This window comes from Passer montanus, unplaced genomic scaffold, assembly GCF_014805655.1.
Source record: "Passer montanus isolate IOZ18808 unplaced genomic scaffold, ASM1480565v1 scaffold94, whole genome shotgun sequence".
In the NCBI taxonomy this organism is placed as follows: domain Eukaryota; kingdom Metazoa; phylum Chordata; class Aves; order Passeriformes; family Passeridae; genus Passer; species Passer montanus.
In genome coordinates, this window is record NW_024374812.1 from 1,324,593 (window position 1) to 1,351,205 (window position 26,613).

Consider the following 26,613-nt stretch of genomic DNA (forward strand, 5'->3'; position numbering starts at 1 on the left):
TGACAGGTAACGGGGGGATCCCATCCCTGTCCTGATCCCGATCCTTTCCCATGGCCCTGTCCAGGTCCGGAGCCCCGAGCCCTGCCGCTGTCCTTGTCCTGATCCCCTATCCCAGCTCCCGGCCCGGCCCTCCGTCCCCATTGGCCGCCCGAGGGGCGTGTTGGGGGCGGGCGGTGGCGGCGGGCGCTGTCCCGGGACGGGGAGCGGAGCGTTCCTGTGGGGCCGTGGGTGCTGAGGAGAGAGAGGTGGAGAGGGGGGACAGGGCGGGGACGGGAGATGGGCAGAGAGGAATTGCCTGAAACTGAACAGGGGTAAATGCAGCGTCCAGCTCCGGGAAAGGAATAATCCCGGCATGAGTTAGGAAGAGCAGGAAGGTGATCCTGCCCCTCTGCTCAGCCCTGGGAGGCACATCTGGGGTGCTGTGTGCAGTTCTAGGCTCACTGGGACAAGAGAGACATGGAGCTCCTGGAGTGGGTCCAGTGCTGGGTGGCAAAGATGATGGAGGGACTGGAGCATCTCCCTGAGGAGGAAAGGCTGAGGGAGCTGGGGCTGTTCAGCCTGGAGAGGAGACACAGCTGAGAGGGGCCCTCAGCCCTGGGTGTCCCTGTGTGCAGGGAGGGCTCCGAGCAGGGCCCAGGCTCTGCTCCAGGGCCCAGCAATGGCACCAGAGGAACGGGCAGGGACTGATCCCAGCGAGTTCCACCTGGACAGGAGGAAGAACTTCTTTCCTGTGCAGTGACCAAGCACTGAACAGATTGTCCAGAGAGGCTGTGGAGTCTCCCTCACTGGAATTATTCCAGAACTGTCTGGACACAATCCTGTGCCCTGTGCTCTGGGATGACCGTGCTTGAGGGAGATTGGACCAGATTGAGCCACCGTGGTCCCTTCCAGCCTGACCCATCCTGTGACCCGTGCAGGGCTGTGGGCAGAGGTTGCCTTCTGTCCTGGCTGCAGCATCACGTCCCTGCAGGGCATGGGTGCTCCTCAGGAGCCCCTCAGGTTATAGCCATACCACACTTAGCATATATATTATTAAAGCACATGTTTGGAGGGTGTTGCTGCAGTGATACTGATGCTTTCCAGCTTTATGCAGGATTTTTCATAAAGATGTCAGGGACGTGTGTGTTTCTTGGGAGTTGTGAAAGAGATGAGAGGGTGAAGAAGTGACTGACCCTTGGAGCCAAGCTGTAAAGGTTTTGTTTTTGCAAGGAAGTGCATAGGGTATGGAGAGCAGAAGCAAAGGTGCTTACAGCTTTTAGGAGTTACTGAACTCACAGACTGGTTTGAGTTGGAAAGAACCTGAAAGATCTCATTCCAACCCCTGCCATGGGCAGTGACATCTTCCACTATCCTAAGGAAGTGCAAGGATAGGGTATGGAGAGCAGAAGCAAAGGTGCTTACAGCTTTTAGGAGTTACTGAACTCACAGACTGGTTTGAATTGGAAAGAACCTGAAAGATCATCTCATTCCAACCCCTGCCATGGGCAGGGACATCTTCCACTATCCCAGATTGCTCCAAGCCCCATCTAACCTGACCTTGGACGCTTCCAGGGATGGGGCAGCCACAGCTTCTCTGGGCAAGCTGTGCCAGGGCCTCCCCACCCTCACAGGGAATTGTTCACATTGTTGTCCCATCAGTTTCATGCATGGTGGGACAAGCTCTGCAGCTTGTATTGCCCCTGTGTTCTCACATACCACATTTTTTTTCTCCTTTCTTTTTCAACCTATCCCTAGTTTCAACCTATCCCTTATTCAGCCTGTCTCTAGTTTCCATCCAGCCCAAGCCATCTTTCCCAAAGTGTATGATTATATCAGCAATTTTCTGACAGCTCACTTCCTGCAGAGTGCCTCCTGGATAGTGGGAAGAAATTCTGTGAGGCTGGTGAGGCCCTGGCACAGGTTGCCCAGAGAAGCTGTAGCTGCCCCATCCCTGGAAAAGCATTGCTATTATATCAGCAATTTTTTGACAACTCACTTCCTGCAGAATGCATCCTTGATGTTGGATACTGGGAAGAAATTCTGTGAGGCTGGTGAGGCCCTGGCACAGGTTGCCCAGAGAAGCTGTAGCTGCCCCATCCCTGGAAAAGCATTGCTCTTTGACATGAAGGAATTCCTAGATGAGAGAGATGTGAAGGTGAGAGGGGAGCTGGCCATGCCATCTTCATACCTCACACTGGCTTTTCAGTGACTGATTAATGACAGTCGTCCTGAGGGACTGAAATAAGTTACACGTCTCAGATGTGGATGTAGATTAGTTGAGGGAATGTTTTGCTTGGTTAGAGGAAAATGTAGGATTTTTCCTGAACTCTCTTCCTGGTTGAAAGGCAAGAGGAAGGGCTGTCTGTTAAATCAGTGCATGAGTAACACATTTCACTTTTCTCCTGAGGGATTGTTTTAGATTTAACAAACTGCATGACCTCTCCATCCTCACACCTGCTGTGTTAGGTGCATATGGTAATGCCAAGTGCATGTTTTTGTTTTGTGCAGCTTGCCCCACCCTGCGAGCAGAGCCATGCTGAGGGCAGGGGCTGCTGTCCTGCGGCTGCGGCCGCGCCGCTGCGCGCTGCCGGCCTGGCGCGCCCTGCACAGGCAGCCGCTGCACCCCGAGTGGGCTGTCCTGGCTCAGAAGCAGCTGAAAGGCAAGAACCCAAAGGATTTAATCTGGCACACCCCAGAGGGGATCGACATCAAGCCTTTATACTCCAAAAGGGACACGGAGGACTTCCCTGAGGAGCTGCCAGGGATGAAGCCTTTCACTCGAGGGCCCTACCCCACCATGTACACGTACAGGCCGTGGACCATCCGCCAGTACGCTGGCTTCAGTACAGTGGAGGAGAGCAACAAGTTCTACAAGGACAACATCAAAGGTGGGGCAGCTGCTCTGGGAAATAACACTGCCTTGTGAAGCAATGGGGGACATGAATTCAGTCAGTTACGTGGCAAATGTGATTATTCTGCACTGTGAGTTTGGATTTCTGATAAGGTTTTCCCAGTGACACTGTCTTCCTTTATTACTGTCAAATTGGATCGTTTCTGGAAGTGCCTTTGTTTCATTTTTCTGTGGAGAATGAATGTGTTAAATGCTGGTTTTGGTTATTGCACCTTAACACATAGATATCATTTGCATCCATCCCAGGGTTCAAGCAGCTGACATCATGGAGCTGAAGCAGAAGTGGTAACCTGGGTTAGCTGGTAGCACAGCCCAGTCACTGGTCAGAGCAGGGAATGCCTGGGAACAGCAGAGTTTTGGGTTCTGCTTTCAGGTTGCAGCAACAAGAGTTCTGGCTGTTCTGTTGCCTGCTTTATATTAATAATTTTCTCTTACTGCGGCTTTGCAAATAACAACATGTGTCAGTAGAGCCAGGAAACAGTCTGTGGTGTTTAGTTTGTGATAAAGAGAAGGTAACGTGACAGAGTTTATGACACTTTTGCGCACTGTCTTCCTTTATTACTGGGAAATTGGATCGTTTCTAAGTGCCTTTGTTTCATTTTTCTGTGGAGAATGAATGTGTTAAATGCTGGTTTTGGTTATTGCACCTTAACACATAGATATCATTTGCATCCATCCCAGGGTTCAAGCAGCTGAGATCATGGAGCTGAAGCAGAAGTGGTAACCTGGGTTAGCTGGTAGCACAGCCCAGTCACTGGTCAGAGCAGGGAATGCCTGGGAACAGCAGAGTTTTGGGTTCTGCTTTCAGGTTGCAGCAACAAGAGTTCTGGCTGTTCTGTTGCCTGCTTTATATTAATAATTTTCTCTTACTGCGGCTTTGCAAATAACAACATGTGTCAGTAGAGCCAGGAAACAGTCTGTGGTGTTTAGTTTGTGATAAAGAGAAGGTAACGTGACAGAGTTTATGACACTTTTGCTCCCAGCTAAGCCAAGCTGATTTATGTGTATAAGCTCTTACACTACCTGTCTAGGTGCATTTATAACTTGTGGGTGAGCTGTTATTCAGCAATTTTTAAAGCACAGTAAGGACTACCTTTTTGGCTTTTTTTTCCCAGTTAAAAACTTCTTCATTAAAGTTTAAGACTGCTAAACCTTGGATGGGTTTGGGGAGGGAACAATGTTTAACATCAAAATTCAGTTTGCCATTCAAACCTGAATCATGTAAATACAGTTAATAAATTTAAACCCCATCCTAATACAAGTCTGTTCAACACCTCTAACTATCTCTTTTTGTTGTTTTTTGGGTTTTTTCCTTTCTTTTTCATGTAGCTGGCCAGCAGGGATTATCAGTTGCTTTTGATTTAGCCACCCACCGTGGTTATGATTCAGACAATCCCCGAGTTCGAGGAGACGTTGGAATGGCTGGAGTTGCCATCGACACAGTGGAAGACACCAAAATCCTTTTTGATGGAATTCCTTTGGAAAAAATGTCAGTTTCTATGACAATGAACGGGGCAGTCATTCCTGTGCTGGCTACATTCATTGTGACTGGGGAAGAGCAGGGAGTCCCTCAGGCCAAGCTGACAGGGACAATCCAAAATGACATCCTGAAGGAGTTCATGGTCAGAAATACCTACATTTTCCCCCCAGAACCATCCATGAAGATCATTGCTGACATCTTCCAGTACACCTCAAAGGTATTCATTGTTTAAATGTATAACTTCTATTATTAGGGTAAGAGTTTGTGATGCACTTTGGAGAATAAAGAAAATATGGGAAGACATGTCATAGTGAACAATAATATGGTTGTGGAAAGGGCTAGTAGAAGTTGAGATCCACCATCACTTATAATATAAATTTGAAGTTTGAATCAAACTTCAAATTTCAAGCACCATGACTCAAACAGATCTTTGTAGAGATGAGTTGTATTTGCAGTCAGCAAGGAGGTCAGAGAATGGGCTGGAGACAGACTGAGAAAGCTGGGGGTGTTCAACCTGGAGAAGGCTCCAGGGGTCCTCATTGCAGCCTTTCAGTACCTTAGAGCGGTTTATAAAATAGATTGAGAGCAACCTTTTATACCAATAGTGACAACTTTCTTCCCTGTGAGGGTGTTGAGGCCCTGGCACAGGTTTCCCAGAGAAGCTGTGGCTGCCGTATCTCTGGAAGTGTCCAAGGCCAGGTTGGATGGGGCTTGGAGCAATCTGGGATAGTGGGAGGTTTCCCTGCCCATGGCATCTGGTTGAAACCAGATGACCTTTAACTCCCTTCCAGCTCAAACCATTCTGTGATTCTGTGTGAATGTTGATAGAACAAGTATTTGATCCTCTCTTCTGCTATTATATCCTGTTGTATCTTCTTTTTTTTTTTTTCAGTATATGCCAAAATTTAATTCCATTTCCATTAGTGGGTACCACATGCAAGAGGCAGGAGCTGACGCCATCCTGGAATTAGCTTATACCATAGCAGATGGCTTGGAGTACTGCAGAACTGGGCTTAAAGCTGGCCTCACTATTGATGAATTTGCACCTAGGTGAGCTCAAGAAATTTGCTAGTATAAAACTCACTTTTGGTAAAACCTCTATAGAGTTGAAAGTCAAATTGAGTATTTTTACACATACAAGCAAATAGGAACATTCCCATCATCTGTGAAAGTACATTAATCAGAGACCTTGCTGTATGGCTTCTCCATTACTGATCCAGAGTTATCTGAATTATTCAATGTTATATTCTGGTCACATTCTCCTATTACAGGCTCTCTTTCTTCTGGGGAATTGGCATGAACTTCTATATGGAAATAGCAAAGATGAGAGCTGGGAGGCGGCTGTGGGCTCACTTGATTGAGAAAATGTTTAAGCCCAAGGATTCCAAATCTCTTCTGCTGAGAGCTCATTGTCAGACTTCAGGCTGGTCACTCACTGAGCAGGTTAGAAATTGGACTCTCATCAACCTCCTTACTTAAAGGTATTCTCGTGCTGTGTGTCTTAAAGGGGCTGCTGGTGTTACTCCCAAAGGTGCAGCAGCTGTCCTCTCACTCTGACAAATGCACACACTGGCATTGGATACACCTTTATGTCAATTCAGGACTCAGAGGATGAAGCTCTCTTGGGATTTATCCTGTGAATTATCCTTCCAAAATGCAGTGCAGTCAGCAAGTAGAGGCACTTTTTTTCTCAGTATCACTGGCTTGAGAATTAATTTCAGCAGCCAAGGGAGTCTTTCACACCCCTGACACTCAGTGCTGAAGAGAGCAGTAATGGTTACAGCTCATCTGATCCTTTGGGTGCACTCTCTGCTCCTCCTGCTGATTTACCTCACAGCAAGGAGATGAATCATTGGAGTGCATACAGTTTCCCAAGTGAGGTCAGAGCTGGGTTCCAGCTGTGATCCCAAGGCCTGCTGCTCAATCAAAGTCATGTAATAGGACTTATTTTTAGGTTGTGATTGTAAGTATCGACTTGTGTGCCTTGGTGGTTTTTTTTGGTTTTTTTTTTTTAAGTTTACTTACATTGTAACAACACAGTAAAACTAAAACAGTGGAATTTTCTGAACAGTGACCTTTGTGGGTCCTCCAATTAAAAGTATTGTGGGAGTGCAAACATGTTATTATTACCAAAACTATATTCAGTTGTCTTGCAGTGTCCAGCGTAAATATATTTCTGGCTAGATCATAACTCTTTGTCTAAATATTGTGGTTTATCTTAGTATAGCTTCTCAGTGTGCAGTATTTTCTCCTTGTAGGTTTCAGAGGACAAATATACTTAACATGCCTTTAGATAGGTATCTACTCATAAATTATATTTTACATTCTTACCTATCCAAATCACAGTTTTCTATAATTACCTGATGTGATGCTGTCATCAATGAAAATATTTAAGCACATTTAGTTCCAGAACACATCCTGACTTGTAATTTGTCTGACCCATGTACTGTTCACTGCTCCAAGAATTCTGGATTTGGAGGATGGAAGACATCAGGCCTACTGTTCCATCCTCTCTGATTTGGATTCACTCAGTTCTTTGAAACACCACTAAATATAAATTAGGCTTTGATTTGTTACTGTGAGCAGCTTTCTTTATGGATTAATCTCTTTGTTAAGATATCGACAAGTGATAAATCAGTTTGATTGGGTTTTTTTCTGCTTTTGTTCTGATTACACTGTTTCAATGGGGAATTTTGCATTTGTTCCTTTGCAATAATGACTAACCTGCCTCAGTCCCATGGCAGAACCACTGAGCTTCAGAGCTCTCCCCTTTTCCTTCCAGGATCCCTTCAACAACGTCATCCGCACCACCATCGAAGCCATGGCTGCGGTGTTTGGGGGCACGCAGTCTCTGCACACCAATTCCTATGATGAAGCCTTGGGGCTGCCCACAGTGAAGAGTGCTCGCATTGCCCGCAACACTCAGATCATCATCCAGGAGGAGTCAGGGATTCCCAAAGTGGCAGATCCCTGGGGGGGATCTTACCTCATGGAGTGCCTCACCAACGATGTCTATGAAGCTGCTTTAAAGGTCAGTTTGCAAGACCTTCTCTGGGAAAATATTAGGGATAAGAGTTTTGAGAAAATGTCTTTCTAAGGGAAAGACTTCTAATGTCTTTTTTGTTTAATAAATTGCTAACTTCGAGGAATTCTTTTACACTTCAGTGATATCTTTGTAAATAAACTTTACAAAACACAGCACAAAAACTGTATAAAAAAAGTTTAATGAAAATGTGGGTGGTAGCGCAGGTACTAAGCTCAGTTTTTAAACCTTGCTACTACTCACTATCTCAATCCTCTTCATTTCTCAGCTTATTGAGGAGATAGAAGAAATGGGTGGAATGGCCAAAGCTGTTGCTGAGGGGATCCCCAAACTTCGCATTGAAGAGTGTGCAGCTCGGAGACAAGCCAGGATTGACTCTGGTAAGAGCAGGGGGATGAAAGAAGGGAAAATTGCCAATAGAATACTCCAGTATAAAGGGGTTTTACACACATGTTCATTGTGGTTTTTTATTTCTCAGTTTAGGAGTAGCAGATTGTGAGTGCTAGAACAAATGGTGATGGTTTTATTTCAGTGAAAGCTCTGGAAAGAGACAAGAGTGTACAAAATACAGTACCAGTGTAAAAGTCTTGCTTGACATGTTCAAGATTAGATGAGACAAAGGAGTAGAAGCAGCATTTTAAAACAGTGTTTGGAGCCTTCAATAGTGAATGACTTGATTTCTGATAGGAGCTGTGATTTCTGAGTTTAAAAGTAGAAATGCCACCAGATGGCGATACTCACGTAGCTGGACAAATTCCTGAGTTTTCTGGAGAGCTGCCCGTTTTTATCATAGCAGAGGATGATACAGCTCCTTGCTTACTATACATATGTGTATTTGTGGAGATATTTATACTTAATGCTTAAAACTCTATTCCAATTTTTGTAATCTGCATTCCAGTAGTAATCCAGGAACAGAAACTAGGGGTGACTCAAACATGAAAGTTATTTGGACTTCTTTGTAAGGAGGATAGATTTGAAGCAGGTCTTAATTAAGACAAATAAAGAATAATCAGTGAAGTTGTGTTTTCTCTCATAAGGTAAATTCCTTCATGTTGCTTCAAAGAGTATATCAATGTTATCAGGCACTGCAAATTAAAATATCTGATAAGTTCATAATGATTGAAACCTGAAATATAATTTTCCAACATGATAAATTAATGTTTATGCACATGGAGTAGTTTTAGGTAGGAACTTCTCTTTCTTATTTCTTAAATCAGAAAAGTAAATGCAGAGCAGGAGACCAGCACTTCTGCTTAGTTTTGTCAGATACACTAATGTAAGCTTAAAAAGAGAAAAATACACAATTTATTTTAGGGACTCATTACTAAATCAGTTTGCAAGATAAATATTGTTCTATTTCATTTTTTCTACTGCTGCAGTATTCACTGAGTTGAATGCTCATGCATTTAGTCTTTCATCGTAAAATCTGAAAAATACAGACTTAAATCCATTCTATAGGAGCAGATTTTACATATTTGAATTGTATGTGGTTATATAAGCAAAGCAATGCATAATAATGCTCAAAATCTTCTTGTCCTGTTAACATTGTGTCTTTTCACAGTAGTTTGCAAATGTGTTCTGAGTTTCTGGTGTTTCCACTGGAAATAGGGTCTGAAGTAATTGTTGGAGTGAACAAGCACCAGCTAGAGAAAGAGGAGGCAGTGGAAGTTCTGGCCATTGATAACTCTGTAGTCCGTGCCAAGCAGATTGAGAAAATCAACAAGGTGAGAACAGCCTTCTTAAAAATGAATCTTACTGTAATTGCAGACAGAGACTGGGTAAAGGCAGCTTGCCAGAAGTTTGACTTCAGTTTCTGAGAGTCCACTCTGGTCATTAGTGGAGAAACTGGAATATATATCTGTATGTCCAGCCTTTAAAAACTGAGAGCTTTACCTGTTCTGAAAATGTGATAGAAACAATCTATGCAATGTTTTGCTCTAAAAGCCTGTGACATTGCTTAATCACTCACTGTTGGGTGCTTCTTGTCAAGTGCTACTGGGGGCTACAGAACCAGAATTCAACATCCACTTCATAATCAGTGACAACAGAGATGAAATTGGTTTAGGGTTATGTTATGGACTTGTACACATTTGAAGGTCCAAGCTGCCTTTTGACTCCTAATCTCATTGAAATAGGAAGTGGATATTCACAATTCCACATCCAGAATAAAATATTTGAAATCAGTCTTCCACACTTGAATTCCCATTTCACTTCTTGGTTTCTTTGAACTGAATGTCTCTCTCCTGCACATTAGGTGAAAGCCAGCAGAGACCAAGCAGCAGCCCAGCAGTCCCTGGCTGCTCTCACACAATGTGCTGCCACTGGGGAAGGCAACTTACTTGCTCTGGCAGTGGAAGCAGCACGTGCCAGGTACTGGGGGTGGGGTTGAACAGCCAATTCTTGTTTAAAATTTGATGGTTCATTTTCACCTTTTAACTTTCCTTGGGCGTGGTGTCAGCAAGATTGGAGTTTTGGGGTTTTTCTTTAGAGGTGGAAGTAAATAATGCCTGCAGTTTCACATTGTAAGACACACTATTATTATATTACAACTTCTTAAGGCAATGCTTTGATTTTTCACAAGGCATAAAGAAATTTCACTATGGATATAAAGAATCTGATATGAAATGAGGTCGTTTGTACACATTCTGCTGTTTACAACTCATATTCTTACCAATTTCAGGACATAATTGAATTTCTCTGTCACTCAGCTGTTTCATGGGTCAAGGAGTTTAAGAAGTGTCTGAGATGTGAAAATGGATATTCACAGTCTTATCATGCTCTGTTGCTTCATCTTTCCTTGCACCACAGATTGGTGTGAAAACATTTTTTGGCTGAAGGAGAAATCAGTTTGCTTAGTCAGGCAAAGTTGTAAGAAATGTTCTTGAGCAATGTGAGGCATCCTTAGAGTCCAGTGGAACAGTTCCTTTTTTCACCCAAGGTGCTTTTGAGGCTGTTTTGTTTCGTGTTTCAAGGTCAGCATCACTCTCTAGAATGGATCCTGTCTGTCTGTTCCTTAATTAACTAAATGACTCAAATATGAGCAAACTAAATTCACTCCTTATTGGGGTGCTGCCCTCTTTTTACTGTCGTGTCTCTAATTCCTTCATTCCTAGAATACTTAATAACTGTATTTTAACAAAATACACAAAATTTTATGTTGTACACAAAAACAGCTTCATCCCACCAGGCTATACCTCATTTATTTTTCATTTGCAACACAAAAATTTCTTTCACACTTTTATGTAATAAGAACAGAAAAACACATCACAGCCATGCTGGGCTTTATTTTATACTGAAGTATACTCAGATACTGCTTCTGCAAAAATGGAAGAGAAAGATTTATCTAATCTTAGTTTTCTCTAGAAAAAATATGTGGGTATTCTCAGATACTGCTTCTGAAAAGTGGAAGAGAAAGATTTATCTAATCTTAGTTTTCTCTAGAAAAAATATGTGTTTTATGCCACTGTAGCCTTTACCACACTGCCAGGAGCAAGCCCTCAGTGTTTGTGCATAGGGTGCATTTATTTTGGGCTGCAATGAGTGATGTCTGGCACTCTGAAAGGGAGTCAGTATTTATAGACACTGGTTTTAAGTCTGCTGCAAACTTGCTTTTTAGGTAACTTGGGGAAGTCACCTTGCCTAATGTACTTTTGCAGTTTACTTTTCATTCTTTGTTACTAATTACAGAAAGCAGTAATATTAATAAGATTATTTAGATGTCCTGAAAATCAAAACCTGATGACACAGTGATTAATAGTGAGTCAAACAGAATGCCAGAATTCCAGGGGAGGGGAAATTACAAAAATGGCCAAAATAGTATCAATAACATGAGTTAAAAATGTGTGTTCCAGAGTGATGCTGTCTTTAGGCAAAGCTGGCCAACTGTGAAAAGTGATACCAGAGACAAGAGGCCACTTCAGACATCTGAGCTGTACAGATCTTGATATGTGATCACACATGGATTTAATGGATTTCTGACATTTTGCCTTTGCATAGTTTACATTTCTAACTAAGTTTGCTGAGTATGAGCTGGTAAAAGAGCAAATTAGTTGGTTGGTCACAGGAAATAAGACATCTCTCTGAATTTACTGAAGGATTCAGCAAATGCAGCAGAAATCCATGTCTTGTTACTCTGGGGGCATGTGTGCCAGATTGCACGTGGTAGGAATCAGTACCTGCTAAAGCTGCAGTAGAGGTGTGTGGACAGCAAGGTGCATCTTCTCCAGTCTTTCCTGAGCATTTTATATAAAAGCTTTAACGAATGCTTAAGTTAATTTTGCCTCAGAGTAGCTTGTAGTTAAATCATAGAACCATTTAAGTTGGAAAATTCCTTTAAGATCTCTGAGTCCAACCATTCCGCCAGCACTGCTAGTCCACTACTAACCCATATCACCAAGGGCCACATCTACACAGCTTTTAAATCCCTCAGGGATGGGAACTCCACCACTGCCCTGGGCAGCCTGTCCTACTGCCTCACACCCATTTCAGTGAAGGAATTTTTCCTCACATCCAACCTAAACCTCCCCTGGTGCAATTTAGGGCCATTTCCTTTTGTCTTGTCTCTTGTTACCTGGGAGAAGAGACCGACCCCTACCCGGCTCCACCCTCCTTTCAGGGAGTTGTAGCGAATAAATATAATGTGACAGGAGAAAATGTGAATTCCAGAGGTTTGAAATGTGCTAGATTAATTACTTATATACTTAATACTGCTTTGGTGTCTGTATTTGTAAGTGCAGTTTTAAAGTTGTTTAGAAGAGTAGTATTTTTATTTCCTTCATTTGGCAAAGTTTGCACCAAGTTGTATTCAGCACAAATTTTTTAATTGCTTTGGGATAGAGTCTGTTATTGCTGATGTTTGGTACAAGAAGACAGCAGAGCCTAGTTTGCTTCTCTCCCTGTACTACATCAGTATTATTTCAAACATGTACAGTGTGTCCAGTAACAAACAAAACTTGTAACTTGTATGTAAATAAATTTCCCAGATCTTTCTGCATCTGGTGGGTAAAGGAGCTGTGTCAGGAGGAGAGGAGAAGAATGAACATTAAAATAAAAGTATCTAGGGAAAGGCAAATAAATTCCTGTTAAAATGCTAGGTTTTAGTATCTTCTGTATGTTCTTCCTTTATTTTTTTGTCCCCTCTTGATTTATGTTTTGTATTTTGGCATGAGTCCAAATGCAGGATCTTTCAGTCTGAGCCTCCCCCAAAAAAATCCCCATTCAGAAAATCTGATGTAATTTTCTGAAGCATTTTGCCATTCCCCATTGCCTTGCCAGTTGTAAATCAATTCTCATATGAGCAATGAAATACTTTCTTAAAAATGCCTGTGCATGTTTTGTCAGTGGGTGGCAGTGGGGTGAGCTGGATTTTCAGAGTTGCAGCACTGAAAGGGAAACCAGTGTAAATAAATTTGTCCACCAGCAGGGCAAATGTTTGGGCCAGTGGCAGCAATGTCTGTGTTCTGCTTTCATTTCAGCCTGCTGATAACAGGAATGGTTTTTGTCTGTGCCTCAGGTGCACCGTGGGGGAGATAACAGATGCCATGAAGAAAGTGTTCGGGGAGCACAAAGCCAGCGACCGCATGGTGAGCGGGGCTTATCGCCAGGAGTTTGGGGAGAGTGATGAAATCCTTCATGCCATCAAGAGGTGAGAACTCTTCCCAGACAGCCAAACATGTAATAGCCTCACATTTAATCCAGGACGTACATGTGCTACTGGCTGTGCGCTGAAAAACCACTACCCAAACCTGGGTGACGTCCCTGGGGAAAAACATTGACCTGCAAAAGCACTCTCGTAAGCAGGAAAGTAGAATGACAAGGATTAAGTACAATAAGACAAAGTCAAAACTTCATTGAAGTTGTATTTGCTTGCAAACAAAATTCACTGAGGTGAAGTCATGATTCGAGGGTTTTGTTCAAATAGCCTAATCAGCCACAGGATTAAGAATCTGAGAAACATTGCCTGAAATCCCTGTACATTGGGTTGCTTCTTTTAAAGGCTGTGTAATAGTTATCTTTAAAATATTTCCAGCAGTCCATACTACAAAATTTGTTTTGATCTACCCACAAATTGTTCCTGCAATTTCACTCTTACTGTTGCTAAAATCTGTCTGGATATCCACATACAACCTGCAGTCTTTGGGTATTACTCATACCCCAATGGGGAAGGCATCCCAAGATGTTGGTATGTGTGAAAACAGTTGCCTTTTGGGTCTTTTCTCAGCTTCTGCCTTTACTGCTGCCCTCAGGGGTACAGAGCCTGAATTGCTGCTGTGGGAGGTGATGCAGCACAAATCAGTCCCTGCTATGTTGGGGTTTACCCATTTTAAGAGTTCAGGCTCTCCTGAAAGGCAATTGCTGATGACTTTGCAGTGGTGATGATTAGACTGATTTGAAAGCAGTTGTGCTAGGAATTGTCACCATTGTTCTTTTATTTTAATTATTTAAATTTGACTATTTTAAATTACGCTTTTATGTGAAAGAGAACTGAACTAACCCTTGAAAATCCATCTTGAAAATCCAGATGTAGCTCCCTTTCTTACACAGAATCACAGAATCCTTTAGGTTGGAAAAGACTTTCAAGATCAGCTTGTAACCACAGACAGATCCTGGTGGTACTTGAATAATGAGCAGTACGATGACAGGTTAATATCTGTGGCTCTGATTACACAGTAGCATCAATAAAACCGAAATATGAACTCAAAAAAAAAAAAGAGGCAGCAGAAAAAGTGCACAGAATGGGAGATACAGTAGTCCTTCCATGGACAGATTTTTGCATTAACAGTGGAATGATAATGCACAATGTGATGTCCAGGACCCATCTCTGTGCAAGTATTTTTGAAATAATAGGTCATAAATATTCTGAAAAACTAAAAAATGTGTTTTAGTGAGTTGTAATTCAACTTGTTAAACCCTCAGAGAATTCAGTATTTTATCTGTCAGAAAGCAAAAGAATAGTGGAAGATTATTTAAAATAAAGAATATTTTATTTTAAGGCTGGTAAGTACAAGAAGTGAGTTAGTAATAGCATAACATGAATATTAACATAGTGTGCAGACTGCACAGCTAAACCATGACTTGGAAGATCTTTTTATTTGATGAAATTACGCTACGCTTGCAGGAAGTGCTTTTTTTATGAGTGGAAATACTTCCAGCAATTCTCAGCGAGTTGCACTGACAGAATGTGTGTTTTCAACCAGAGTTGACAAGTTCATGGACCGTGAGGGCCGCAGGCCTCGTATCCTCGTGGCCAAGATGGGCCAGGATGGCCACGACAGGGGGGCCAAAGTCATCGCTACCGGATTCGCGGACATCGGCTTTGACGTGGACATAGGCCCCCTCTTCCAGGTAGGACTGAGCAGCCCCCAGAGCATTCCCTTTGCATCCCTTCTCCCTGGGGACATGCCCAGCCTTCTCCCTGGGGGCATGCCCAGCCCCGGGCTGTGCTGTGCCCTGCCCCACGCCCTGTGTGCTCACAGACCCCGCGGGAGGTGGCGCAGCAGGCCGTGGATGCCGACGTGCACTGTGTCGGGGTGAGCACGCTCGCCGCGGGGCACAAAACCCTGGTGCCTGAACTCATCAAGGAGCTCAATGCCCTGGGCCGGCCTGACATCCTGGTCATGTGTGGAGGAGTCATCCCCCCTCAGGTATGGGCAGCATCACTTCCATCGAGCTAAGAGACAGATTGATCTCTGTCTGAGCTGTTTCCTCTGTTCTGTAATGTCAAAGCACTGAAGGCTTCTCTGTACAGTCACCAGGGCCAGCACAGCTCTGTAATCTCCCTGATCTGGTTTTCTGTACATCATGTCCTGGTTTAACTTTGAGTGTTTGTGGGATGGAATATGGAGCTGTGTTGTGAAAAGATGAGCTTCAGGGAGATGGTCTTTATGCTCTGTTGTTTCACATCACCAGTCCTTGCTGGCCATCAGGCTGCAGATTCTGTCTTAAGAGACTTTGACTTCCAGCAATGGTTGGGAATAGCCACAGCCAGTGAGGAAGGCCCCTGGCAGGTCCCATTACCCCTAGGCTGCACATCTCACTCACTTTTTAGCCTTTCCTCACCTTCCCCATCATCAGGCAGATGTTGCCTCTCATTCCCTCTATTTTCTCCTAAACTGTTGAGCAGTTTGTTGAATTCCCTTGCAGTCAGATCTGTGCTTTCATCTTTAAATTTTCCTTAGCTCATGCACAATCTGCCTGTCTCCATCACCTTACAGCCATCCTCTGTCTATAGTGATCCAAACTGATTTTGCACATAAATCTCCTGTTCTTCCCTTTTTCCACACCTCTCCCTTTTCTAGGCAGTCAAGTAACTATTCAGGAATGACAGAATTCTAAACTGAACAAACAAAACTCATAGTATTTTTCTAGGAGACAATTTGTGTTCTGTCCATTATCTCTCAATGGGATGCTACTACCCTGTGGTTGGTAAAGGTGTAATATATCCTATGCAGAAGAAAGAGAATACAGAATTTCTTCCCAAGTATTTTTGAAATTTCAGGACAGTTATAAAATTCAATTAACTCCAGATTGCAAGAGACCACTGGCAGTTATGTGCTACAAGCCCTTGTTTAAAGTAGTATTTTCAAAATTAGTAGTTAGATCAAATTTAGGTTAGGTTACTCAGACTTATATACAGTTGACTTTTGAATACTTTCCAAGGATTGCCAGTAGTCTGACTCTAAAGAAATAAACCCTTTCCTATAGATATTTTTTAGTACTTTTTTTCTACCTTCTAACTTCCACCCATTTCCCATTTCGTTGAATCTGTGCTGCCTCTCTCTGACACTTGTTGCTTTCTCAGGCCCAGCATAGAGGAGAGAGCATGCACATTATAAATCAATTCCAGTTTTCTGTTTCACTATTAACTATAATCTTAAATCTCTTTTCCAACAGGATTATGACTTCCTGTATGAAGCCGGCGTTGCCAACGTGTTTGGCCCAGGCACTCGTATCCCAAAAGCAGCTGTGCAGGTGTTGGATGACATTGAGAAGTGCCTGGAGAAGAGGCAGCAATCCATGTGACCCTGAAATGTCACAACTCAGCAGCCTTACACCGACCACTTGACTGTCAGCAAGGGGTAGCCAACCACAAACCTCTGCTCCCACTGCCTCCTGGCCTCGTGTTTTGTGCTTTCTAAGAAAGTTCTAAACTCTCTGCTTGTTCTATTTGAGGATTATTTGTATAGGTACCCACAAGAAAATTTTATCTCTATAACTATGATTTCAGGAAGTGAAGGGAATTCAAATAAGTGTGTTTGGGGTTTTTTTTCCAGATATACTGATAAATAAAATAACTGCTGCACCTCTTTGGTTGGTCTCTTTTGCCTGATCTCTTTTGCATGCAGAGAACTTGTTTTGAATTTTTTTGGCAGTTATAGTAGTTCTAGAAGTCTTCAGGCAGTGTCACTCAGTCAGCAGAGATGGGACTGAACACAGCAGCACTTTGGGAAATGGTGGCTTCTCAGGGAAGGGCAGTGATGGGAACAGAGCACAGTGCACAGCTGCTTCTATACAGGCTACTGCCATCGACACCATTTGTATCTTCTTAAGCCCTGACATTCAAAAGTTATTATTTACCCATAGTTTTATAAAGAGTTACATTGTGGCTGCTCCACCCTGGAAGTGTTCAAGGCCAGGTGGATGGGGCTTGGAGCAACCTGGGATAGTGGAAGGTGGTTGGAACAAGATGATCTTTCAGGTCTCTTCCTACCCAAACCACTTTATGATTCTGTGTTTCTATGATTTTATGAAGTTGTTCATCAAACAATTTGTGCTTTACATTTATGAGCAGCAAAGACAGAAGAACCCAAGACAAAGTTTAAGTTGCACAGTATTACTGGCAAAGTAATGGGGTGGAATCCAAGACTTTGCAGTGTTATCCTCATGCTCTAAATTCTGGAATAATGACCTCTCTCAAATAATTGATCTTTGTTCTGAAGTGAGTCACTTTTAATTTTACAGATGGAAAATTGACCATTAACAGAAATTTTTTATAAAAAATCTGTAAGCTATTCCTATGCCTCAATAGCAGAGACTGCCTAGAAGCTTTTTCAAAGTAAGGCATTGAAATTGAACTTATTTTAATACAAATCAGAGTTTTAGTAGTATTGTCTAACTATATGTCATCATCTGTAGGGAGCTCCATATATCCTCAATGGAAAGAAAGAAGCCAAAGGTTCAGGTTGAGTGTCTGCCTTGTAAACCTCCTAAGAGTGGTGAGAAAACTCCTAATATGTGAGAGGTCTGATCTGTTGGAGTTTTGAGATAAATTTCTGTTTGTATTGAGGTGGTTGTACTGGTGATTGCAAACATGAGGTGCCCAGACTCACTCCTGAACTCAGTGCTTGTATCCTGAAAAGACAGCACAGTCCAGGGCTGGGTAGGAAATAACCATGGAATTATAATGTCATCATAAATTACCTTCTTGAAACTTAAAACAACAAGCAAAAAGTCTGGTCTTATGGTTGTACTGAATCAGCAAACTCTGTTCTCAGTTGCAGTCATGTCAGTGCTTCAGCCAGGGGGGAATTTGGGATCTCAGGAGCTCCCATGGAAGCCATGAGAGCCAGGACTGCATCTGCAGGGTGACACTGCTGGAAAGGTCACCTGGGGAATGCCTTGTGTCATCCTGTACAGAGAGCAGCTGCAGAGAAAGGGTGGTGAAGCACTGGAACAGGCTGCCCAGGGAAGTGATGGACTCACCATCCCTGGAAGTGTTCCCAAAACATGTGGATGTGGCACTGGAGGACATGGTTTAGTGGTGAACACGGTGGTGATGGGTCGGTGGTTGGACATGATTTTAAAGGTCTTTTCCAACCTTAACAACTCAGAACCTAAAGTGCTCCAACAGCTTCTGTGGCAGAAGAGCTGGTGTACCTCAGCCAGCAACAGCTAAAGGGAACAGTTCCTGCTGCTGAGAGCTTCCCTTCCCTTCCCTTCCCTTCCCTTCCCTTCCCTTCCCTTCCCTTCCCTTCCCTTCCCTTCCCTTCCCTTCCCTTCCCTTCCCTTCCCTTCCCTTCCCTTCCCTTCGTGCCATTTGGGACACACAGATGTCATCCTTCACTGGCTGTCACATTCCAACCAAACCTCATTCAACCAAGGCTGCTCAGCTCCTTGGACTTGTGCTTGGAGAGTTGGAGCTGCACCTCTGAAAAAGCAAGGAACCCGAAATCTCTATATCATTTTGGGAGCAGCCACATCCTCACCTTTTCCTGGCAGTGAACATTTCTTGCTCTCCATATGGTTTTCAGTCTGAATTGCTGGAAAATTACACACTCAGCTGTGTTTATTTGGTAACACTGTGTGCAACCTCTGGTTTTCTCTGATGGCTGTTTTACTGGTAGGGTCAACAGCTGGCAGATAGATTGCATAAAAAAAATCAAAAGTATAGGAAAAAAACCAACAAAAATAATAATTCTCTTTTTACCTGAAAATAAGTTTAATTTACATGATTTTATGTTTGGTACATAAATCTATTTCCCCTAAAATGGAATTTCCTGGGGAAAAAATAGCTTTTTTTTTTCTGTGAGGCTTAAAGACAACATTTGAGAGTTGCTTAAAAATATATATATATACATATACTTAAACCTCTGTATTGACATAAGATAGGCAGTGACAACCTCATTTTCTGCATGCCTGCTCCTTTGGGCCTGGGAGTGAGGCCAGGCTGACCCCACAGCTGCATTTCAGGGAGCTGCAGCTCCCGGGTCCTGCACCTTCGGCGCCGCAGACAGACGGACGTTGTCCCTCCCGCTCCACATGGTGGACACGGGATTCTCCACGGAGTTGTCGGAGCTGAAGTAGTGAACCCCCCAGCCACAGTAGCACTGCAGCTTCTTCACCTCGCAGCGGAAGGTCTTGCTGAAGACGTAGTAAATGAAAGGGTTGTAGGCCGTGGAGGACTTGGCAAACAGGCAGGGCAGCAGCGTCACCACGGGCTGCAGGGAGTCGCTGGAGTTAAAGATGGACCAGAAGCTGGTGGCTGCATAGGGAGTCCAGGAGCTCAGGAATCCCACTGAGATGAGCACGGCCATCTGCAAGGGAACAGAGGTGTTTGCAGCTGGACAGACTGGGCTGGATGCCCTGGCACACAAGGTGTGTGTGGTGTGGGAATCCATAAAATCAGAGGGTTTTGGGAAAGCTGCAAAAGGCAGGCCTCAGAGACAGCAGATCTGTGATTAGAGCTAAGCAGTAGCCATAAAATAAGTCAGCAGAAAATTATTTAAAAAGTAGAAAAGTAAGGACAAATAGAACAATGGTCTGTGTATTAACACTTGTCTAGAATAACTCCCTAAGCTGCAGAAAAGTATATCTAGCAAGATATTAGGAAGTTCTAAGCTTAATAATGGAGCTCTGTGCATTGTGTTTTAAGGCTTACAAGCAGGTATGTATTTGAAATAAGCAAGCATTGTTTTAACCAAAGGTACACATGCTTATAGTGATTGGATGGAGCTACTGTCAATATGCTTTTGCTTTGTGTGATTGGTCAAAAAACTTTTAAAGTAAGTTGAAACATTAAGTTCTTGGTCTGCTGCCTGGGATGTGAGCTGATGGCGTTTTCCCATTGTCGTAACCATGTAATGAGACTGATGCTGGGAAATAAAACAGCTGAAGGCACGTTCCTCAGCAGTCCCATCCCATTTGTGATTTGTACACAGCCCCCGGCCAGCCATGTGTGGGACCACACCTGAACTGCAACACCCAAAGCTGTGCTTGCTGGGCCCGCATGACAAGAGAAATATTGAGGGGCTGGAGCGTGTCCAGAGAAGGGAACTGAGCTGGGAAAGGGTCTGGAACACAAGTCTGAAGAGGAGCAGCTGGGGCAGCTCAGCCTGGAGAAAACGAGACTCAGGAGGACCTTATCACTCTACAACTCTCTGGAGGGTAGAGCCACGTAGGAGTCAGGCTGTGCTCCCAGGTAAAAAAAATGAAAGGTCAAGAGGAAATGCCTTCAGGTTGCACCATGGTATTTTTAGATTGGTTATTAGGAAGGGTGGGAATCAGGCTGTGCTCCCAGGTAAAAAAAAATGAAAGGTCAAGAGGAAATGCCTTCAGGTTGCACCATGGTATTTTTAGATTGGTTATTAGGAAGCATTTCTTCACGGGAGGGGTTGTCATTCATTGGGACAGACTGCCCAGTGCAGTGGTGGAGTCACTGTCATTAGCAATATTTTAAAAAGTGTGTTGCTGTGGCGCTTAGGGGCATGGTTAAGTGGTGGACCTGTTAGTGCTGAATTAATGGTTGGACCTGATGATCTTAGAAACCTTTTCCACCCTTAATGATTCTGTGATTCTATGACTGGCCTCTAGAAAGCTTGGATAAATTCTGCTTTTCCACAAGAAATGCACAACTCAAGTCCATATTTGGAAAAAAAAATAATACTTAATATATTAAAATCCTGTTTCCACACAGAATTGCTGTGTAGGTCTCTGTAATTCTATGATTCTGTGAGCTCTGTGAGCAGAGCCAGCTCTCTGCCAGCTCCTAATTACTGCACACTCTGCCCATCAGAGGGATAACTCACCAGGGTCAGCTTCTTCTCCAGTTTGGCTGCATTGGGGATCCTGTCAATATTCTGGATCTCTTGGTAGGCTTTATGAACCTTCCAGGCAATCCCCAAGTAACAGGCAACGATGGTCAGCGCAGGCAGGACAGTGCACAGGAGGAACATGCTCAGGATGAAGGAGAAACCATTGGAGGAGTTGTGGAATTTGCTCCAGGCTATTGTACAAGAGATGCCAAAGGGCTCAGGGCCGTAGTAGCCCCAGCCCACCAAGGGCAGGATGGCCCAGAGCAAGGAGTAGAGCCAGATAAAAGCAATCAGGATGCAGACCGTGGTTTTGGTGATTTTGTTACCTGCAAGAAAGAGGAAGAACAAGCATATATGGATCCCATCCCAGCCACATGGGGGTTTGCCATAATTTCTCCTTAGACAGAAGGATGGTGGCTATAGAGACACCTGGGCTGCTGCTGAAGGTCCCTAAACTTGGAGCTTCTGGAGAAGCATTGTCAGAGATTGGATGGGACCTGAACACAGCCTTCAGTGCTCATCCAGGGCTTAGTAAGGCAGGGAGCTTTACAAGATCAATTTCACCTTGAATGTGCTTTGTCCCAGCCCAGGAATGCCAGAAGAATATTCCTTCATTTTAAATTCTAGTGTATCTACTTAGATACAAATAGAAAGGGAGTCTGGTCCAGGAAAACTTTTGTGCTCTCCATTTCCATGCAGTTTCATTTGGTAAAACTGAGAAGTGAAAAACCTCACTGTTTCATGCAGAATTTAATCAGGTCCTTCTGGGAACACCAGGATTTGATACTGCACTAAAAGGCGAGGTTTATTCTGCTGTTACTGACCTGATAGCCCACGCCACATTCCGCAAAGCTCCTCCCAGAACCCAAACACAGCAGCACCAGGTGAGCAGACTGGTGTACTCACTGTTGGATTTGGATGAGTTGGTGACGAGGAATCGAATCACGGCCATGGCACACAGGGTCATCATGCTGCACACCCCGAAGAGGAAACCCATCAGGGCATAGTAAACACAGGAGACGTCTCCCCCCAGCCAGGCGTGGTTCCAGGCGGATGCAATGGCCAGAGGGTACATGCTGAGGGCCATGCCAATGTCTGCCACTGCCAGGTTCACTGTCAGCAGCTCCGGTGACTTCAGCAGGGACGAGCGTTTCACAGCTGTGGCAAGGACAGCTGAATTCCCAAGGATTGTCAGGATGGCTGAAAGGCAAGGATCAACACTGACAGGAATATCACAAGGTTAACACACCTGGGAAAGCCACTGGAAGTATGTGAAGTGCCTGAGAGGGGCTACAACAGAGCTGAGGAGGGACTTCTTACAAGTTTATGTCGTGATAAGGGGGAATGGCTTTAAACTGAAAGAGAGCAGGTTTAGATTTGATATTAGGTGTTCTTCCCTGTGAGAGTGGGGAGGCCCTGGCACAGGTTGCCCAGAGAAGCTGTGGCTGCCCCTGGATCCCTGGAAGTGTCCAAGGCCAGGTTGGATGGGGCTTGCAACCTGGGATAGCGGAAGTTGTCCCTGCCCATGGTGGGGCTTGGAATGCCCTGTCACTGTCTGCCCATGTGAAAAGTCACTTTCTGTCTTTTTTATAAACCCTCTTTAAGTGCTGGAAGGCCACAATGAGGTCTCCCTGTAGCCTTTTCCAGAGAGAGCCCCCCCAGCTCTCCCAGCCTGTCTCCAGAGCAAATGTGCTCCAGCCCTCAGAGCATCTTTGTGGTCTCCTCTGGACCCACTCTAGCAGGTCCACATATTCCTTGCACTGAGAAAGGAATCGTTTCTCATCCTCACTTTTCTTTCCTGCTGAAGTGCTCCAGCCACCCTGGCCACCTGTCCCCTGCACTTCCCAAAGCTTTCCCTCTGTGTGACCTCCCTCATCTTCAACTGGAGCCCCAGCACTGGGCTCTGAGCTGCCTGGGTGCTGGGCATGTGCTGCTGGGCAGCTCAGAGTCCTTGCTGGTCCCAGAGAATTAGCATGACTGTTCTGGTGGTCTCTGAGAGCAGTGGGACCATGGGAGTTGTTTAGCCAGGGGTGTGCAACAGACCCAGAGCTTGCTTTGCAAAAGGAGATGTCAGACATACATTATTCAGGTGTGCCACAGGGCTTCAAAGTGCTGGTGACAGCAGTGTCAGAAGTACATGCACCAAACAACTCATTTTCTCTCTTCTTTCAAGTGAACATGGTACTGTAGCAACATTTTGATGAAAGGTTTTCTTGAGAAAGTGTCCTCTAAAGTCAGATGTGAAAGAGGGAGACACAAAAAGATTCTGTCCTGTTCTCTTGTGGCTGTGGATGCAGGAAGGCTGCATTTGCTCACAGGTACCACTTTAAGTGCCCACACAGGACTTAACAGAGGCATATGCAATAAAATGGAATAAATATCTTGGCATAAGTACAAAATCCTCAGAAGTATCAAGAGAAAGGCTAAACTGAAATGGGGACACAAACCTGAGACCCCGTGTCCCTCCTTCATTCCCTTTCTGACCACACACATTCCCTTCCCCCCTCTGGATGCCCTTGAAGGGCTCCCTGAGCTCTCAGCATCTGTGTCTGCACACATGGGATGATGCCACAGGGGCTTGGCCACTTGCTGACAGAGCAGCCTGAGGCTCAGTGGGCAGAGCCCTCTCCACAGGCTGGATTCCATGGAACCATGGAATCACAGAATCCTTCGCACTGGAAAACACCTCTCAGATCATCAGGTCCAACCATTCCCCAGAGCTGACCACCTCTAAAGCATGTCCCCAAATGCCACAGCCACACAGCTTTTAAATCCTCCCAGGGATGGTGACCACTGCCCTGGGCAGCCTGTTCCTATGCTTCACAGTCCTTTCCATGAGGAAATGTTTCCTAATGTCCAATCTAAACCTGCCCTGGTGCAACTTGAGGCAATTTCTTGTTGTCCCATTACTTGTTATCTGGGAACAGAGCCCAAACTCCCCTGCCTGTCCCCTCCTGTCAGGGAGTTGTGCAGAGCCAGAACGTCCCCCCTGAGCCTCCTTTTCTCCAGGCTGAGCCCCTTTCCCAGCTCCCTCAGCTGTTCCTGGTGCTCCAGCCCCTTCCCCAGCTCTATTCCCTTCCCTGGAGTCACTCCAGCCCCTCATTCTGTTTCTAGCAGTGAGGGTCCCAAAACAACATTCTCAGGCTTGCAGAGCCCAAACACCCCTGGCTGTCCCCTCCTGTCAGGGAATTGTGCAGAGCCAGAAGGTCACCCCTGAGCCTCCTTTTCTCCAGGCTGAGCCCCTTTCCCAGCTCCCTCAGCTGTTCCTGGTGCTCCAGCCCCTTCCCCAGCTCTATTCCCTTCCCTGGAGTCACTCCAGCCCCTCATTCTGTTTCTAGCAGTGAGGGTCCCAAAACAGAACATTCTCAGGCTTCAGGAGGAAAAATGAACCCAGTTCACTTTCTTTGGTAAGAGCCCAGCCCTCACACAAGATGCAGGAAGCAGCTCTGTCATCAGAGGTGACAGCCAGGCCCAGCCTCTCCTTCCCCTTGACAGAAGCTCTTCCCCTCCATCCCACAGCCCGTGGGCAGCTGCTGGCACAGGACAGAGCTGTAACTGTGGGACAGGAACCAAATGGCTGGTGGTGAACACTTCTGCCCATGCCCTGCCCTTGTTCCTAATAAAAACATCATTTCAGGGCACAAACGTGCAGCCCCAGGGAGGTGGGGAAGCTATGGATAAATACAACACCTGGTTGCAGTTCAGCTCACTGCTTTATTTCTGAGAATCCCTGCAGGATGCAGTGAACCTGGCTGCCACACAGGGCTCTGCATCCCTGCTGGAAGCTGTGCCTGGAGTTTCAGTGCCTCAGAGTCCTTTAGGAGAGGTGTGAGACTGCAGCATGGTGGAACATGAACAAGGGGAGCTCCAGCCCCCAGCCCTTTTTTGCTGCCCCTTCCCACTGCGCCTTAAATACATCTATGTATTTGCATTTCTGAGAGAAGGGAGCTGACATCCTGACTTGAAAAAGCCATTTTTATAAACAGGGATTTTCTCACCCTGAGTTGTGCTCTTCTGTGCAGAACAAGAGGAAATATGAAGTGCTAAAGTCCAGCACTTCTGCCCAGAGCCTCAGTTTTAAAGCACATGAAAATATAGGCTTGTCTTTCTTATGTCAACCAGAGTTTTCAAGAGATCTGAGATTTTTAAGAGAAATTCAGGTGGAAAGCATGCCTAAACAAGTTCCACTCCTCTCCAAATCTACAAGGGTTGAAAACAAATGCCTGTGTACATGCAAGAAGCAGACGAGGAAAAAAACCACTTAACTGAAGCCATGGGCTGGTAGCTATCCCCATTTGTATTTCATTTTCAAGGTGCCTGCAGCAGGGCAAACAGGCTGCTGCAAAACCCAGAGCTGCTATTTGGAAACACTCTGCTGCTCTGTAGCAGTGCATCCTATCCAGACACAGAGAATGACACCTCTCCCACCAAGGGTCAGCCCACAGCAGCCTCCCTCTGACCAGCCCCATGGATTGAGCTGCCCTGGCTCAGTTCTCAGGGCTGAGATGCCACAGAAAGTCACACACAACTTATTTCAAATATTTATGATGCCACAGAGGCAAATTTGTGCTGGCCATTCTTCAACATCAAAACAAGATTCCAAATCCAAGAGTGGAGATTAATCCTGGCTGCCAACCAACTCCAAGGACTAAGCAGGAGAACCTGTGGGGAAATATTTGCTGCCATTTCCCTCCAGGTTCTTCTGCCTGACCATGGCACAGACAGGGAATCCCTGTATCCTGTTCCCTGGCTCCAAGCAAACGAGCAGGCTGTGAACTCACCTATGATTAGAAGAAAGACCCCAGCTCCATAATCCACTACTGGGTGGAGTTTGGAAATGTACTGCTCCTCCATGGTCCCTTGGGGAGATGGCTGAAGGTTTTCAATCAAAGGTGAAGGCGCTGCAGGAGCAAAGAGCCCGTCCTCATGGCTTGCCTGCTGCAGGTGTTGGGTGCTGGCAGTGCAGGGATCCTTCTGCTGCCTCCTTGTCCTGCCTCTGGTGTGGCAGGGCAGGAGCCTGGAGTGAGAGGAAGGATTTTCCCCTGGGAGGCAGAGTGAAAGCCAGGCAGAGCTGCTGCCAGAGCGATCCCGCCTGCCTGGCTGGCAGAGCATCTCTCCTCCCACCCCTCCTCTCCCACCCTTTTGCTCCTTGGCTTGTCGGGAAGATTCACAATGCAAATCCCCTCAGATGAGCAAAAAACAATTGTTCTTCAACCATCAGCAGCCCTGGGAAATAAAGCCAGGCTGAGGGGGCAGGCAAGAGAAGGAAGGTTGGGAATTTTGTTTTCCAGATTCATGGCTGAGTATGGGAGACACGAGGCTGGGGCAGGAATCTCTGAGTTGAAGTGCTAGAGGAAAGGTGTTTGCTGCAGGCTCAAAGTCACACCACTGGAGACAGGACTGTCTGAGCTGCTCCAGTGCAGAGCCAGAGCATGCTCTGTCCAGTGCAGGGTACCAGAAGAGAACCAACCTCTGAGGTCACTCTGTGACACTCCAGAGTTCTGACTTGGCCAGCAGCCACAACTCACCTCTGTTTTCCTTCTCCTTATAATATCTGAGCCTAAGATCACCATAATGAACAACCTGGTTTATTGGGTGGCATCCCTGCCCATAGCAGGGGTCTGGAACTAAATGGTCTTTAAGGTCCCTTCCAGCTCAAACCATTCTGAGA

The 26,613-nt window shown here is 45.1% G+C and overlaps 2 protein-coding genes across 2 annotated transcripts; one reads left to right on the top strand and one right to left on the bottom strand.

Annotated features, from left to right (window-relative positions):
- Positions 1–18: 18 nt before the first annotated feature.
- Positions 19–16,720, top strand: MMUT (methylmalonyl-CoA mutase). The gene is given in 14 exon segments (XM_039695992.1): positions 19–224; positions 226–245; positions 2,488–2,867; positions 4,220–4,587; positions 5,263–5,420; positions 5,642–5,813; positions 7,153–7,401; positions 7,682–7,793; positions 9,022–9,137; positions 9,668–9,783; positions 12,926–13,057; positions 14,610–14,757; positions 14,889–15,056; positions 16,306–16,720. Coding segments are annotated over 14 exon segments (2,442 nt in total). The 5' UTR covers positions 19–50; the 3' UTR covers positions 16,435–16,720.
- Positions 16,721–19,047: 2,327 nt separating this feature from the next.
- LOC120496004 (opsin-5-like) lies at positions 19,048–25,927 on the bottom strand. The gene is made up of 4 exons (XM_039696025.1): positions 25,724–25,927; positions 21,849–22,142; positions 20,937–21,268; positions 19,048–19,445 (listed from the first exon to the last, which is right to left on the bottom strand). The coding sequence occupies exons 1-4, from the start codon at positions 25,794–25,796 to the stop codon at positions 19,098–19,100; spliced, it is 1,047 nt and encodes a 348-aa protein (XP_039551959.1). The 5' UTR covers positions 25,797–25,927; the 3' UTR covers positions 19,048–19,097.
- Between the last annotated feature and the right edge of the window lie 686 nt (positions 25,928–26,613).

Coding starts and splice junctions, on each gene's coding strand:
- LOC120496004 (XM_039696025.1), bottom strand. CDS start 25,796: ATGGAGGAGCAGTACATTTCCAAACTCCACCCAGTAGTGGATTATGGA. Junction 22,143..25,723: donor GGTCTTTCTTCTAATCATAG/GTGAGTTCACAG, acceptor CTTGCCTTTCAG/CCATCCTGACAATCCTTGGG. Junction 19,446..20,936: donor TGGAGAAGAAGCTGACCCTG/GTGAGTTATCCC, acceptor GTTCCCTTGCAG/ATGGCCGTGCTCATCTCAGT.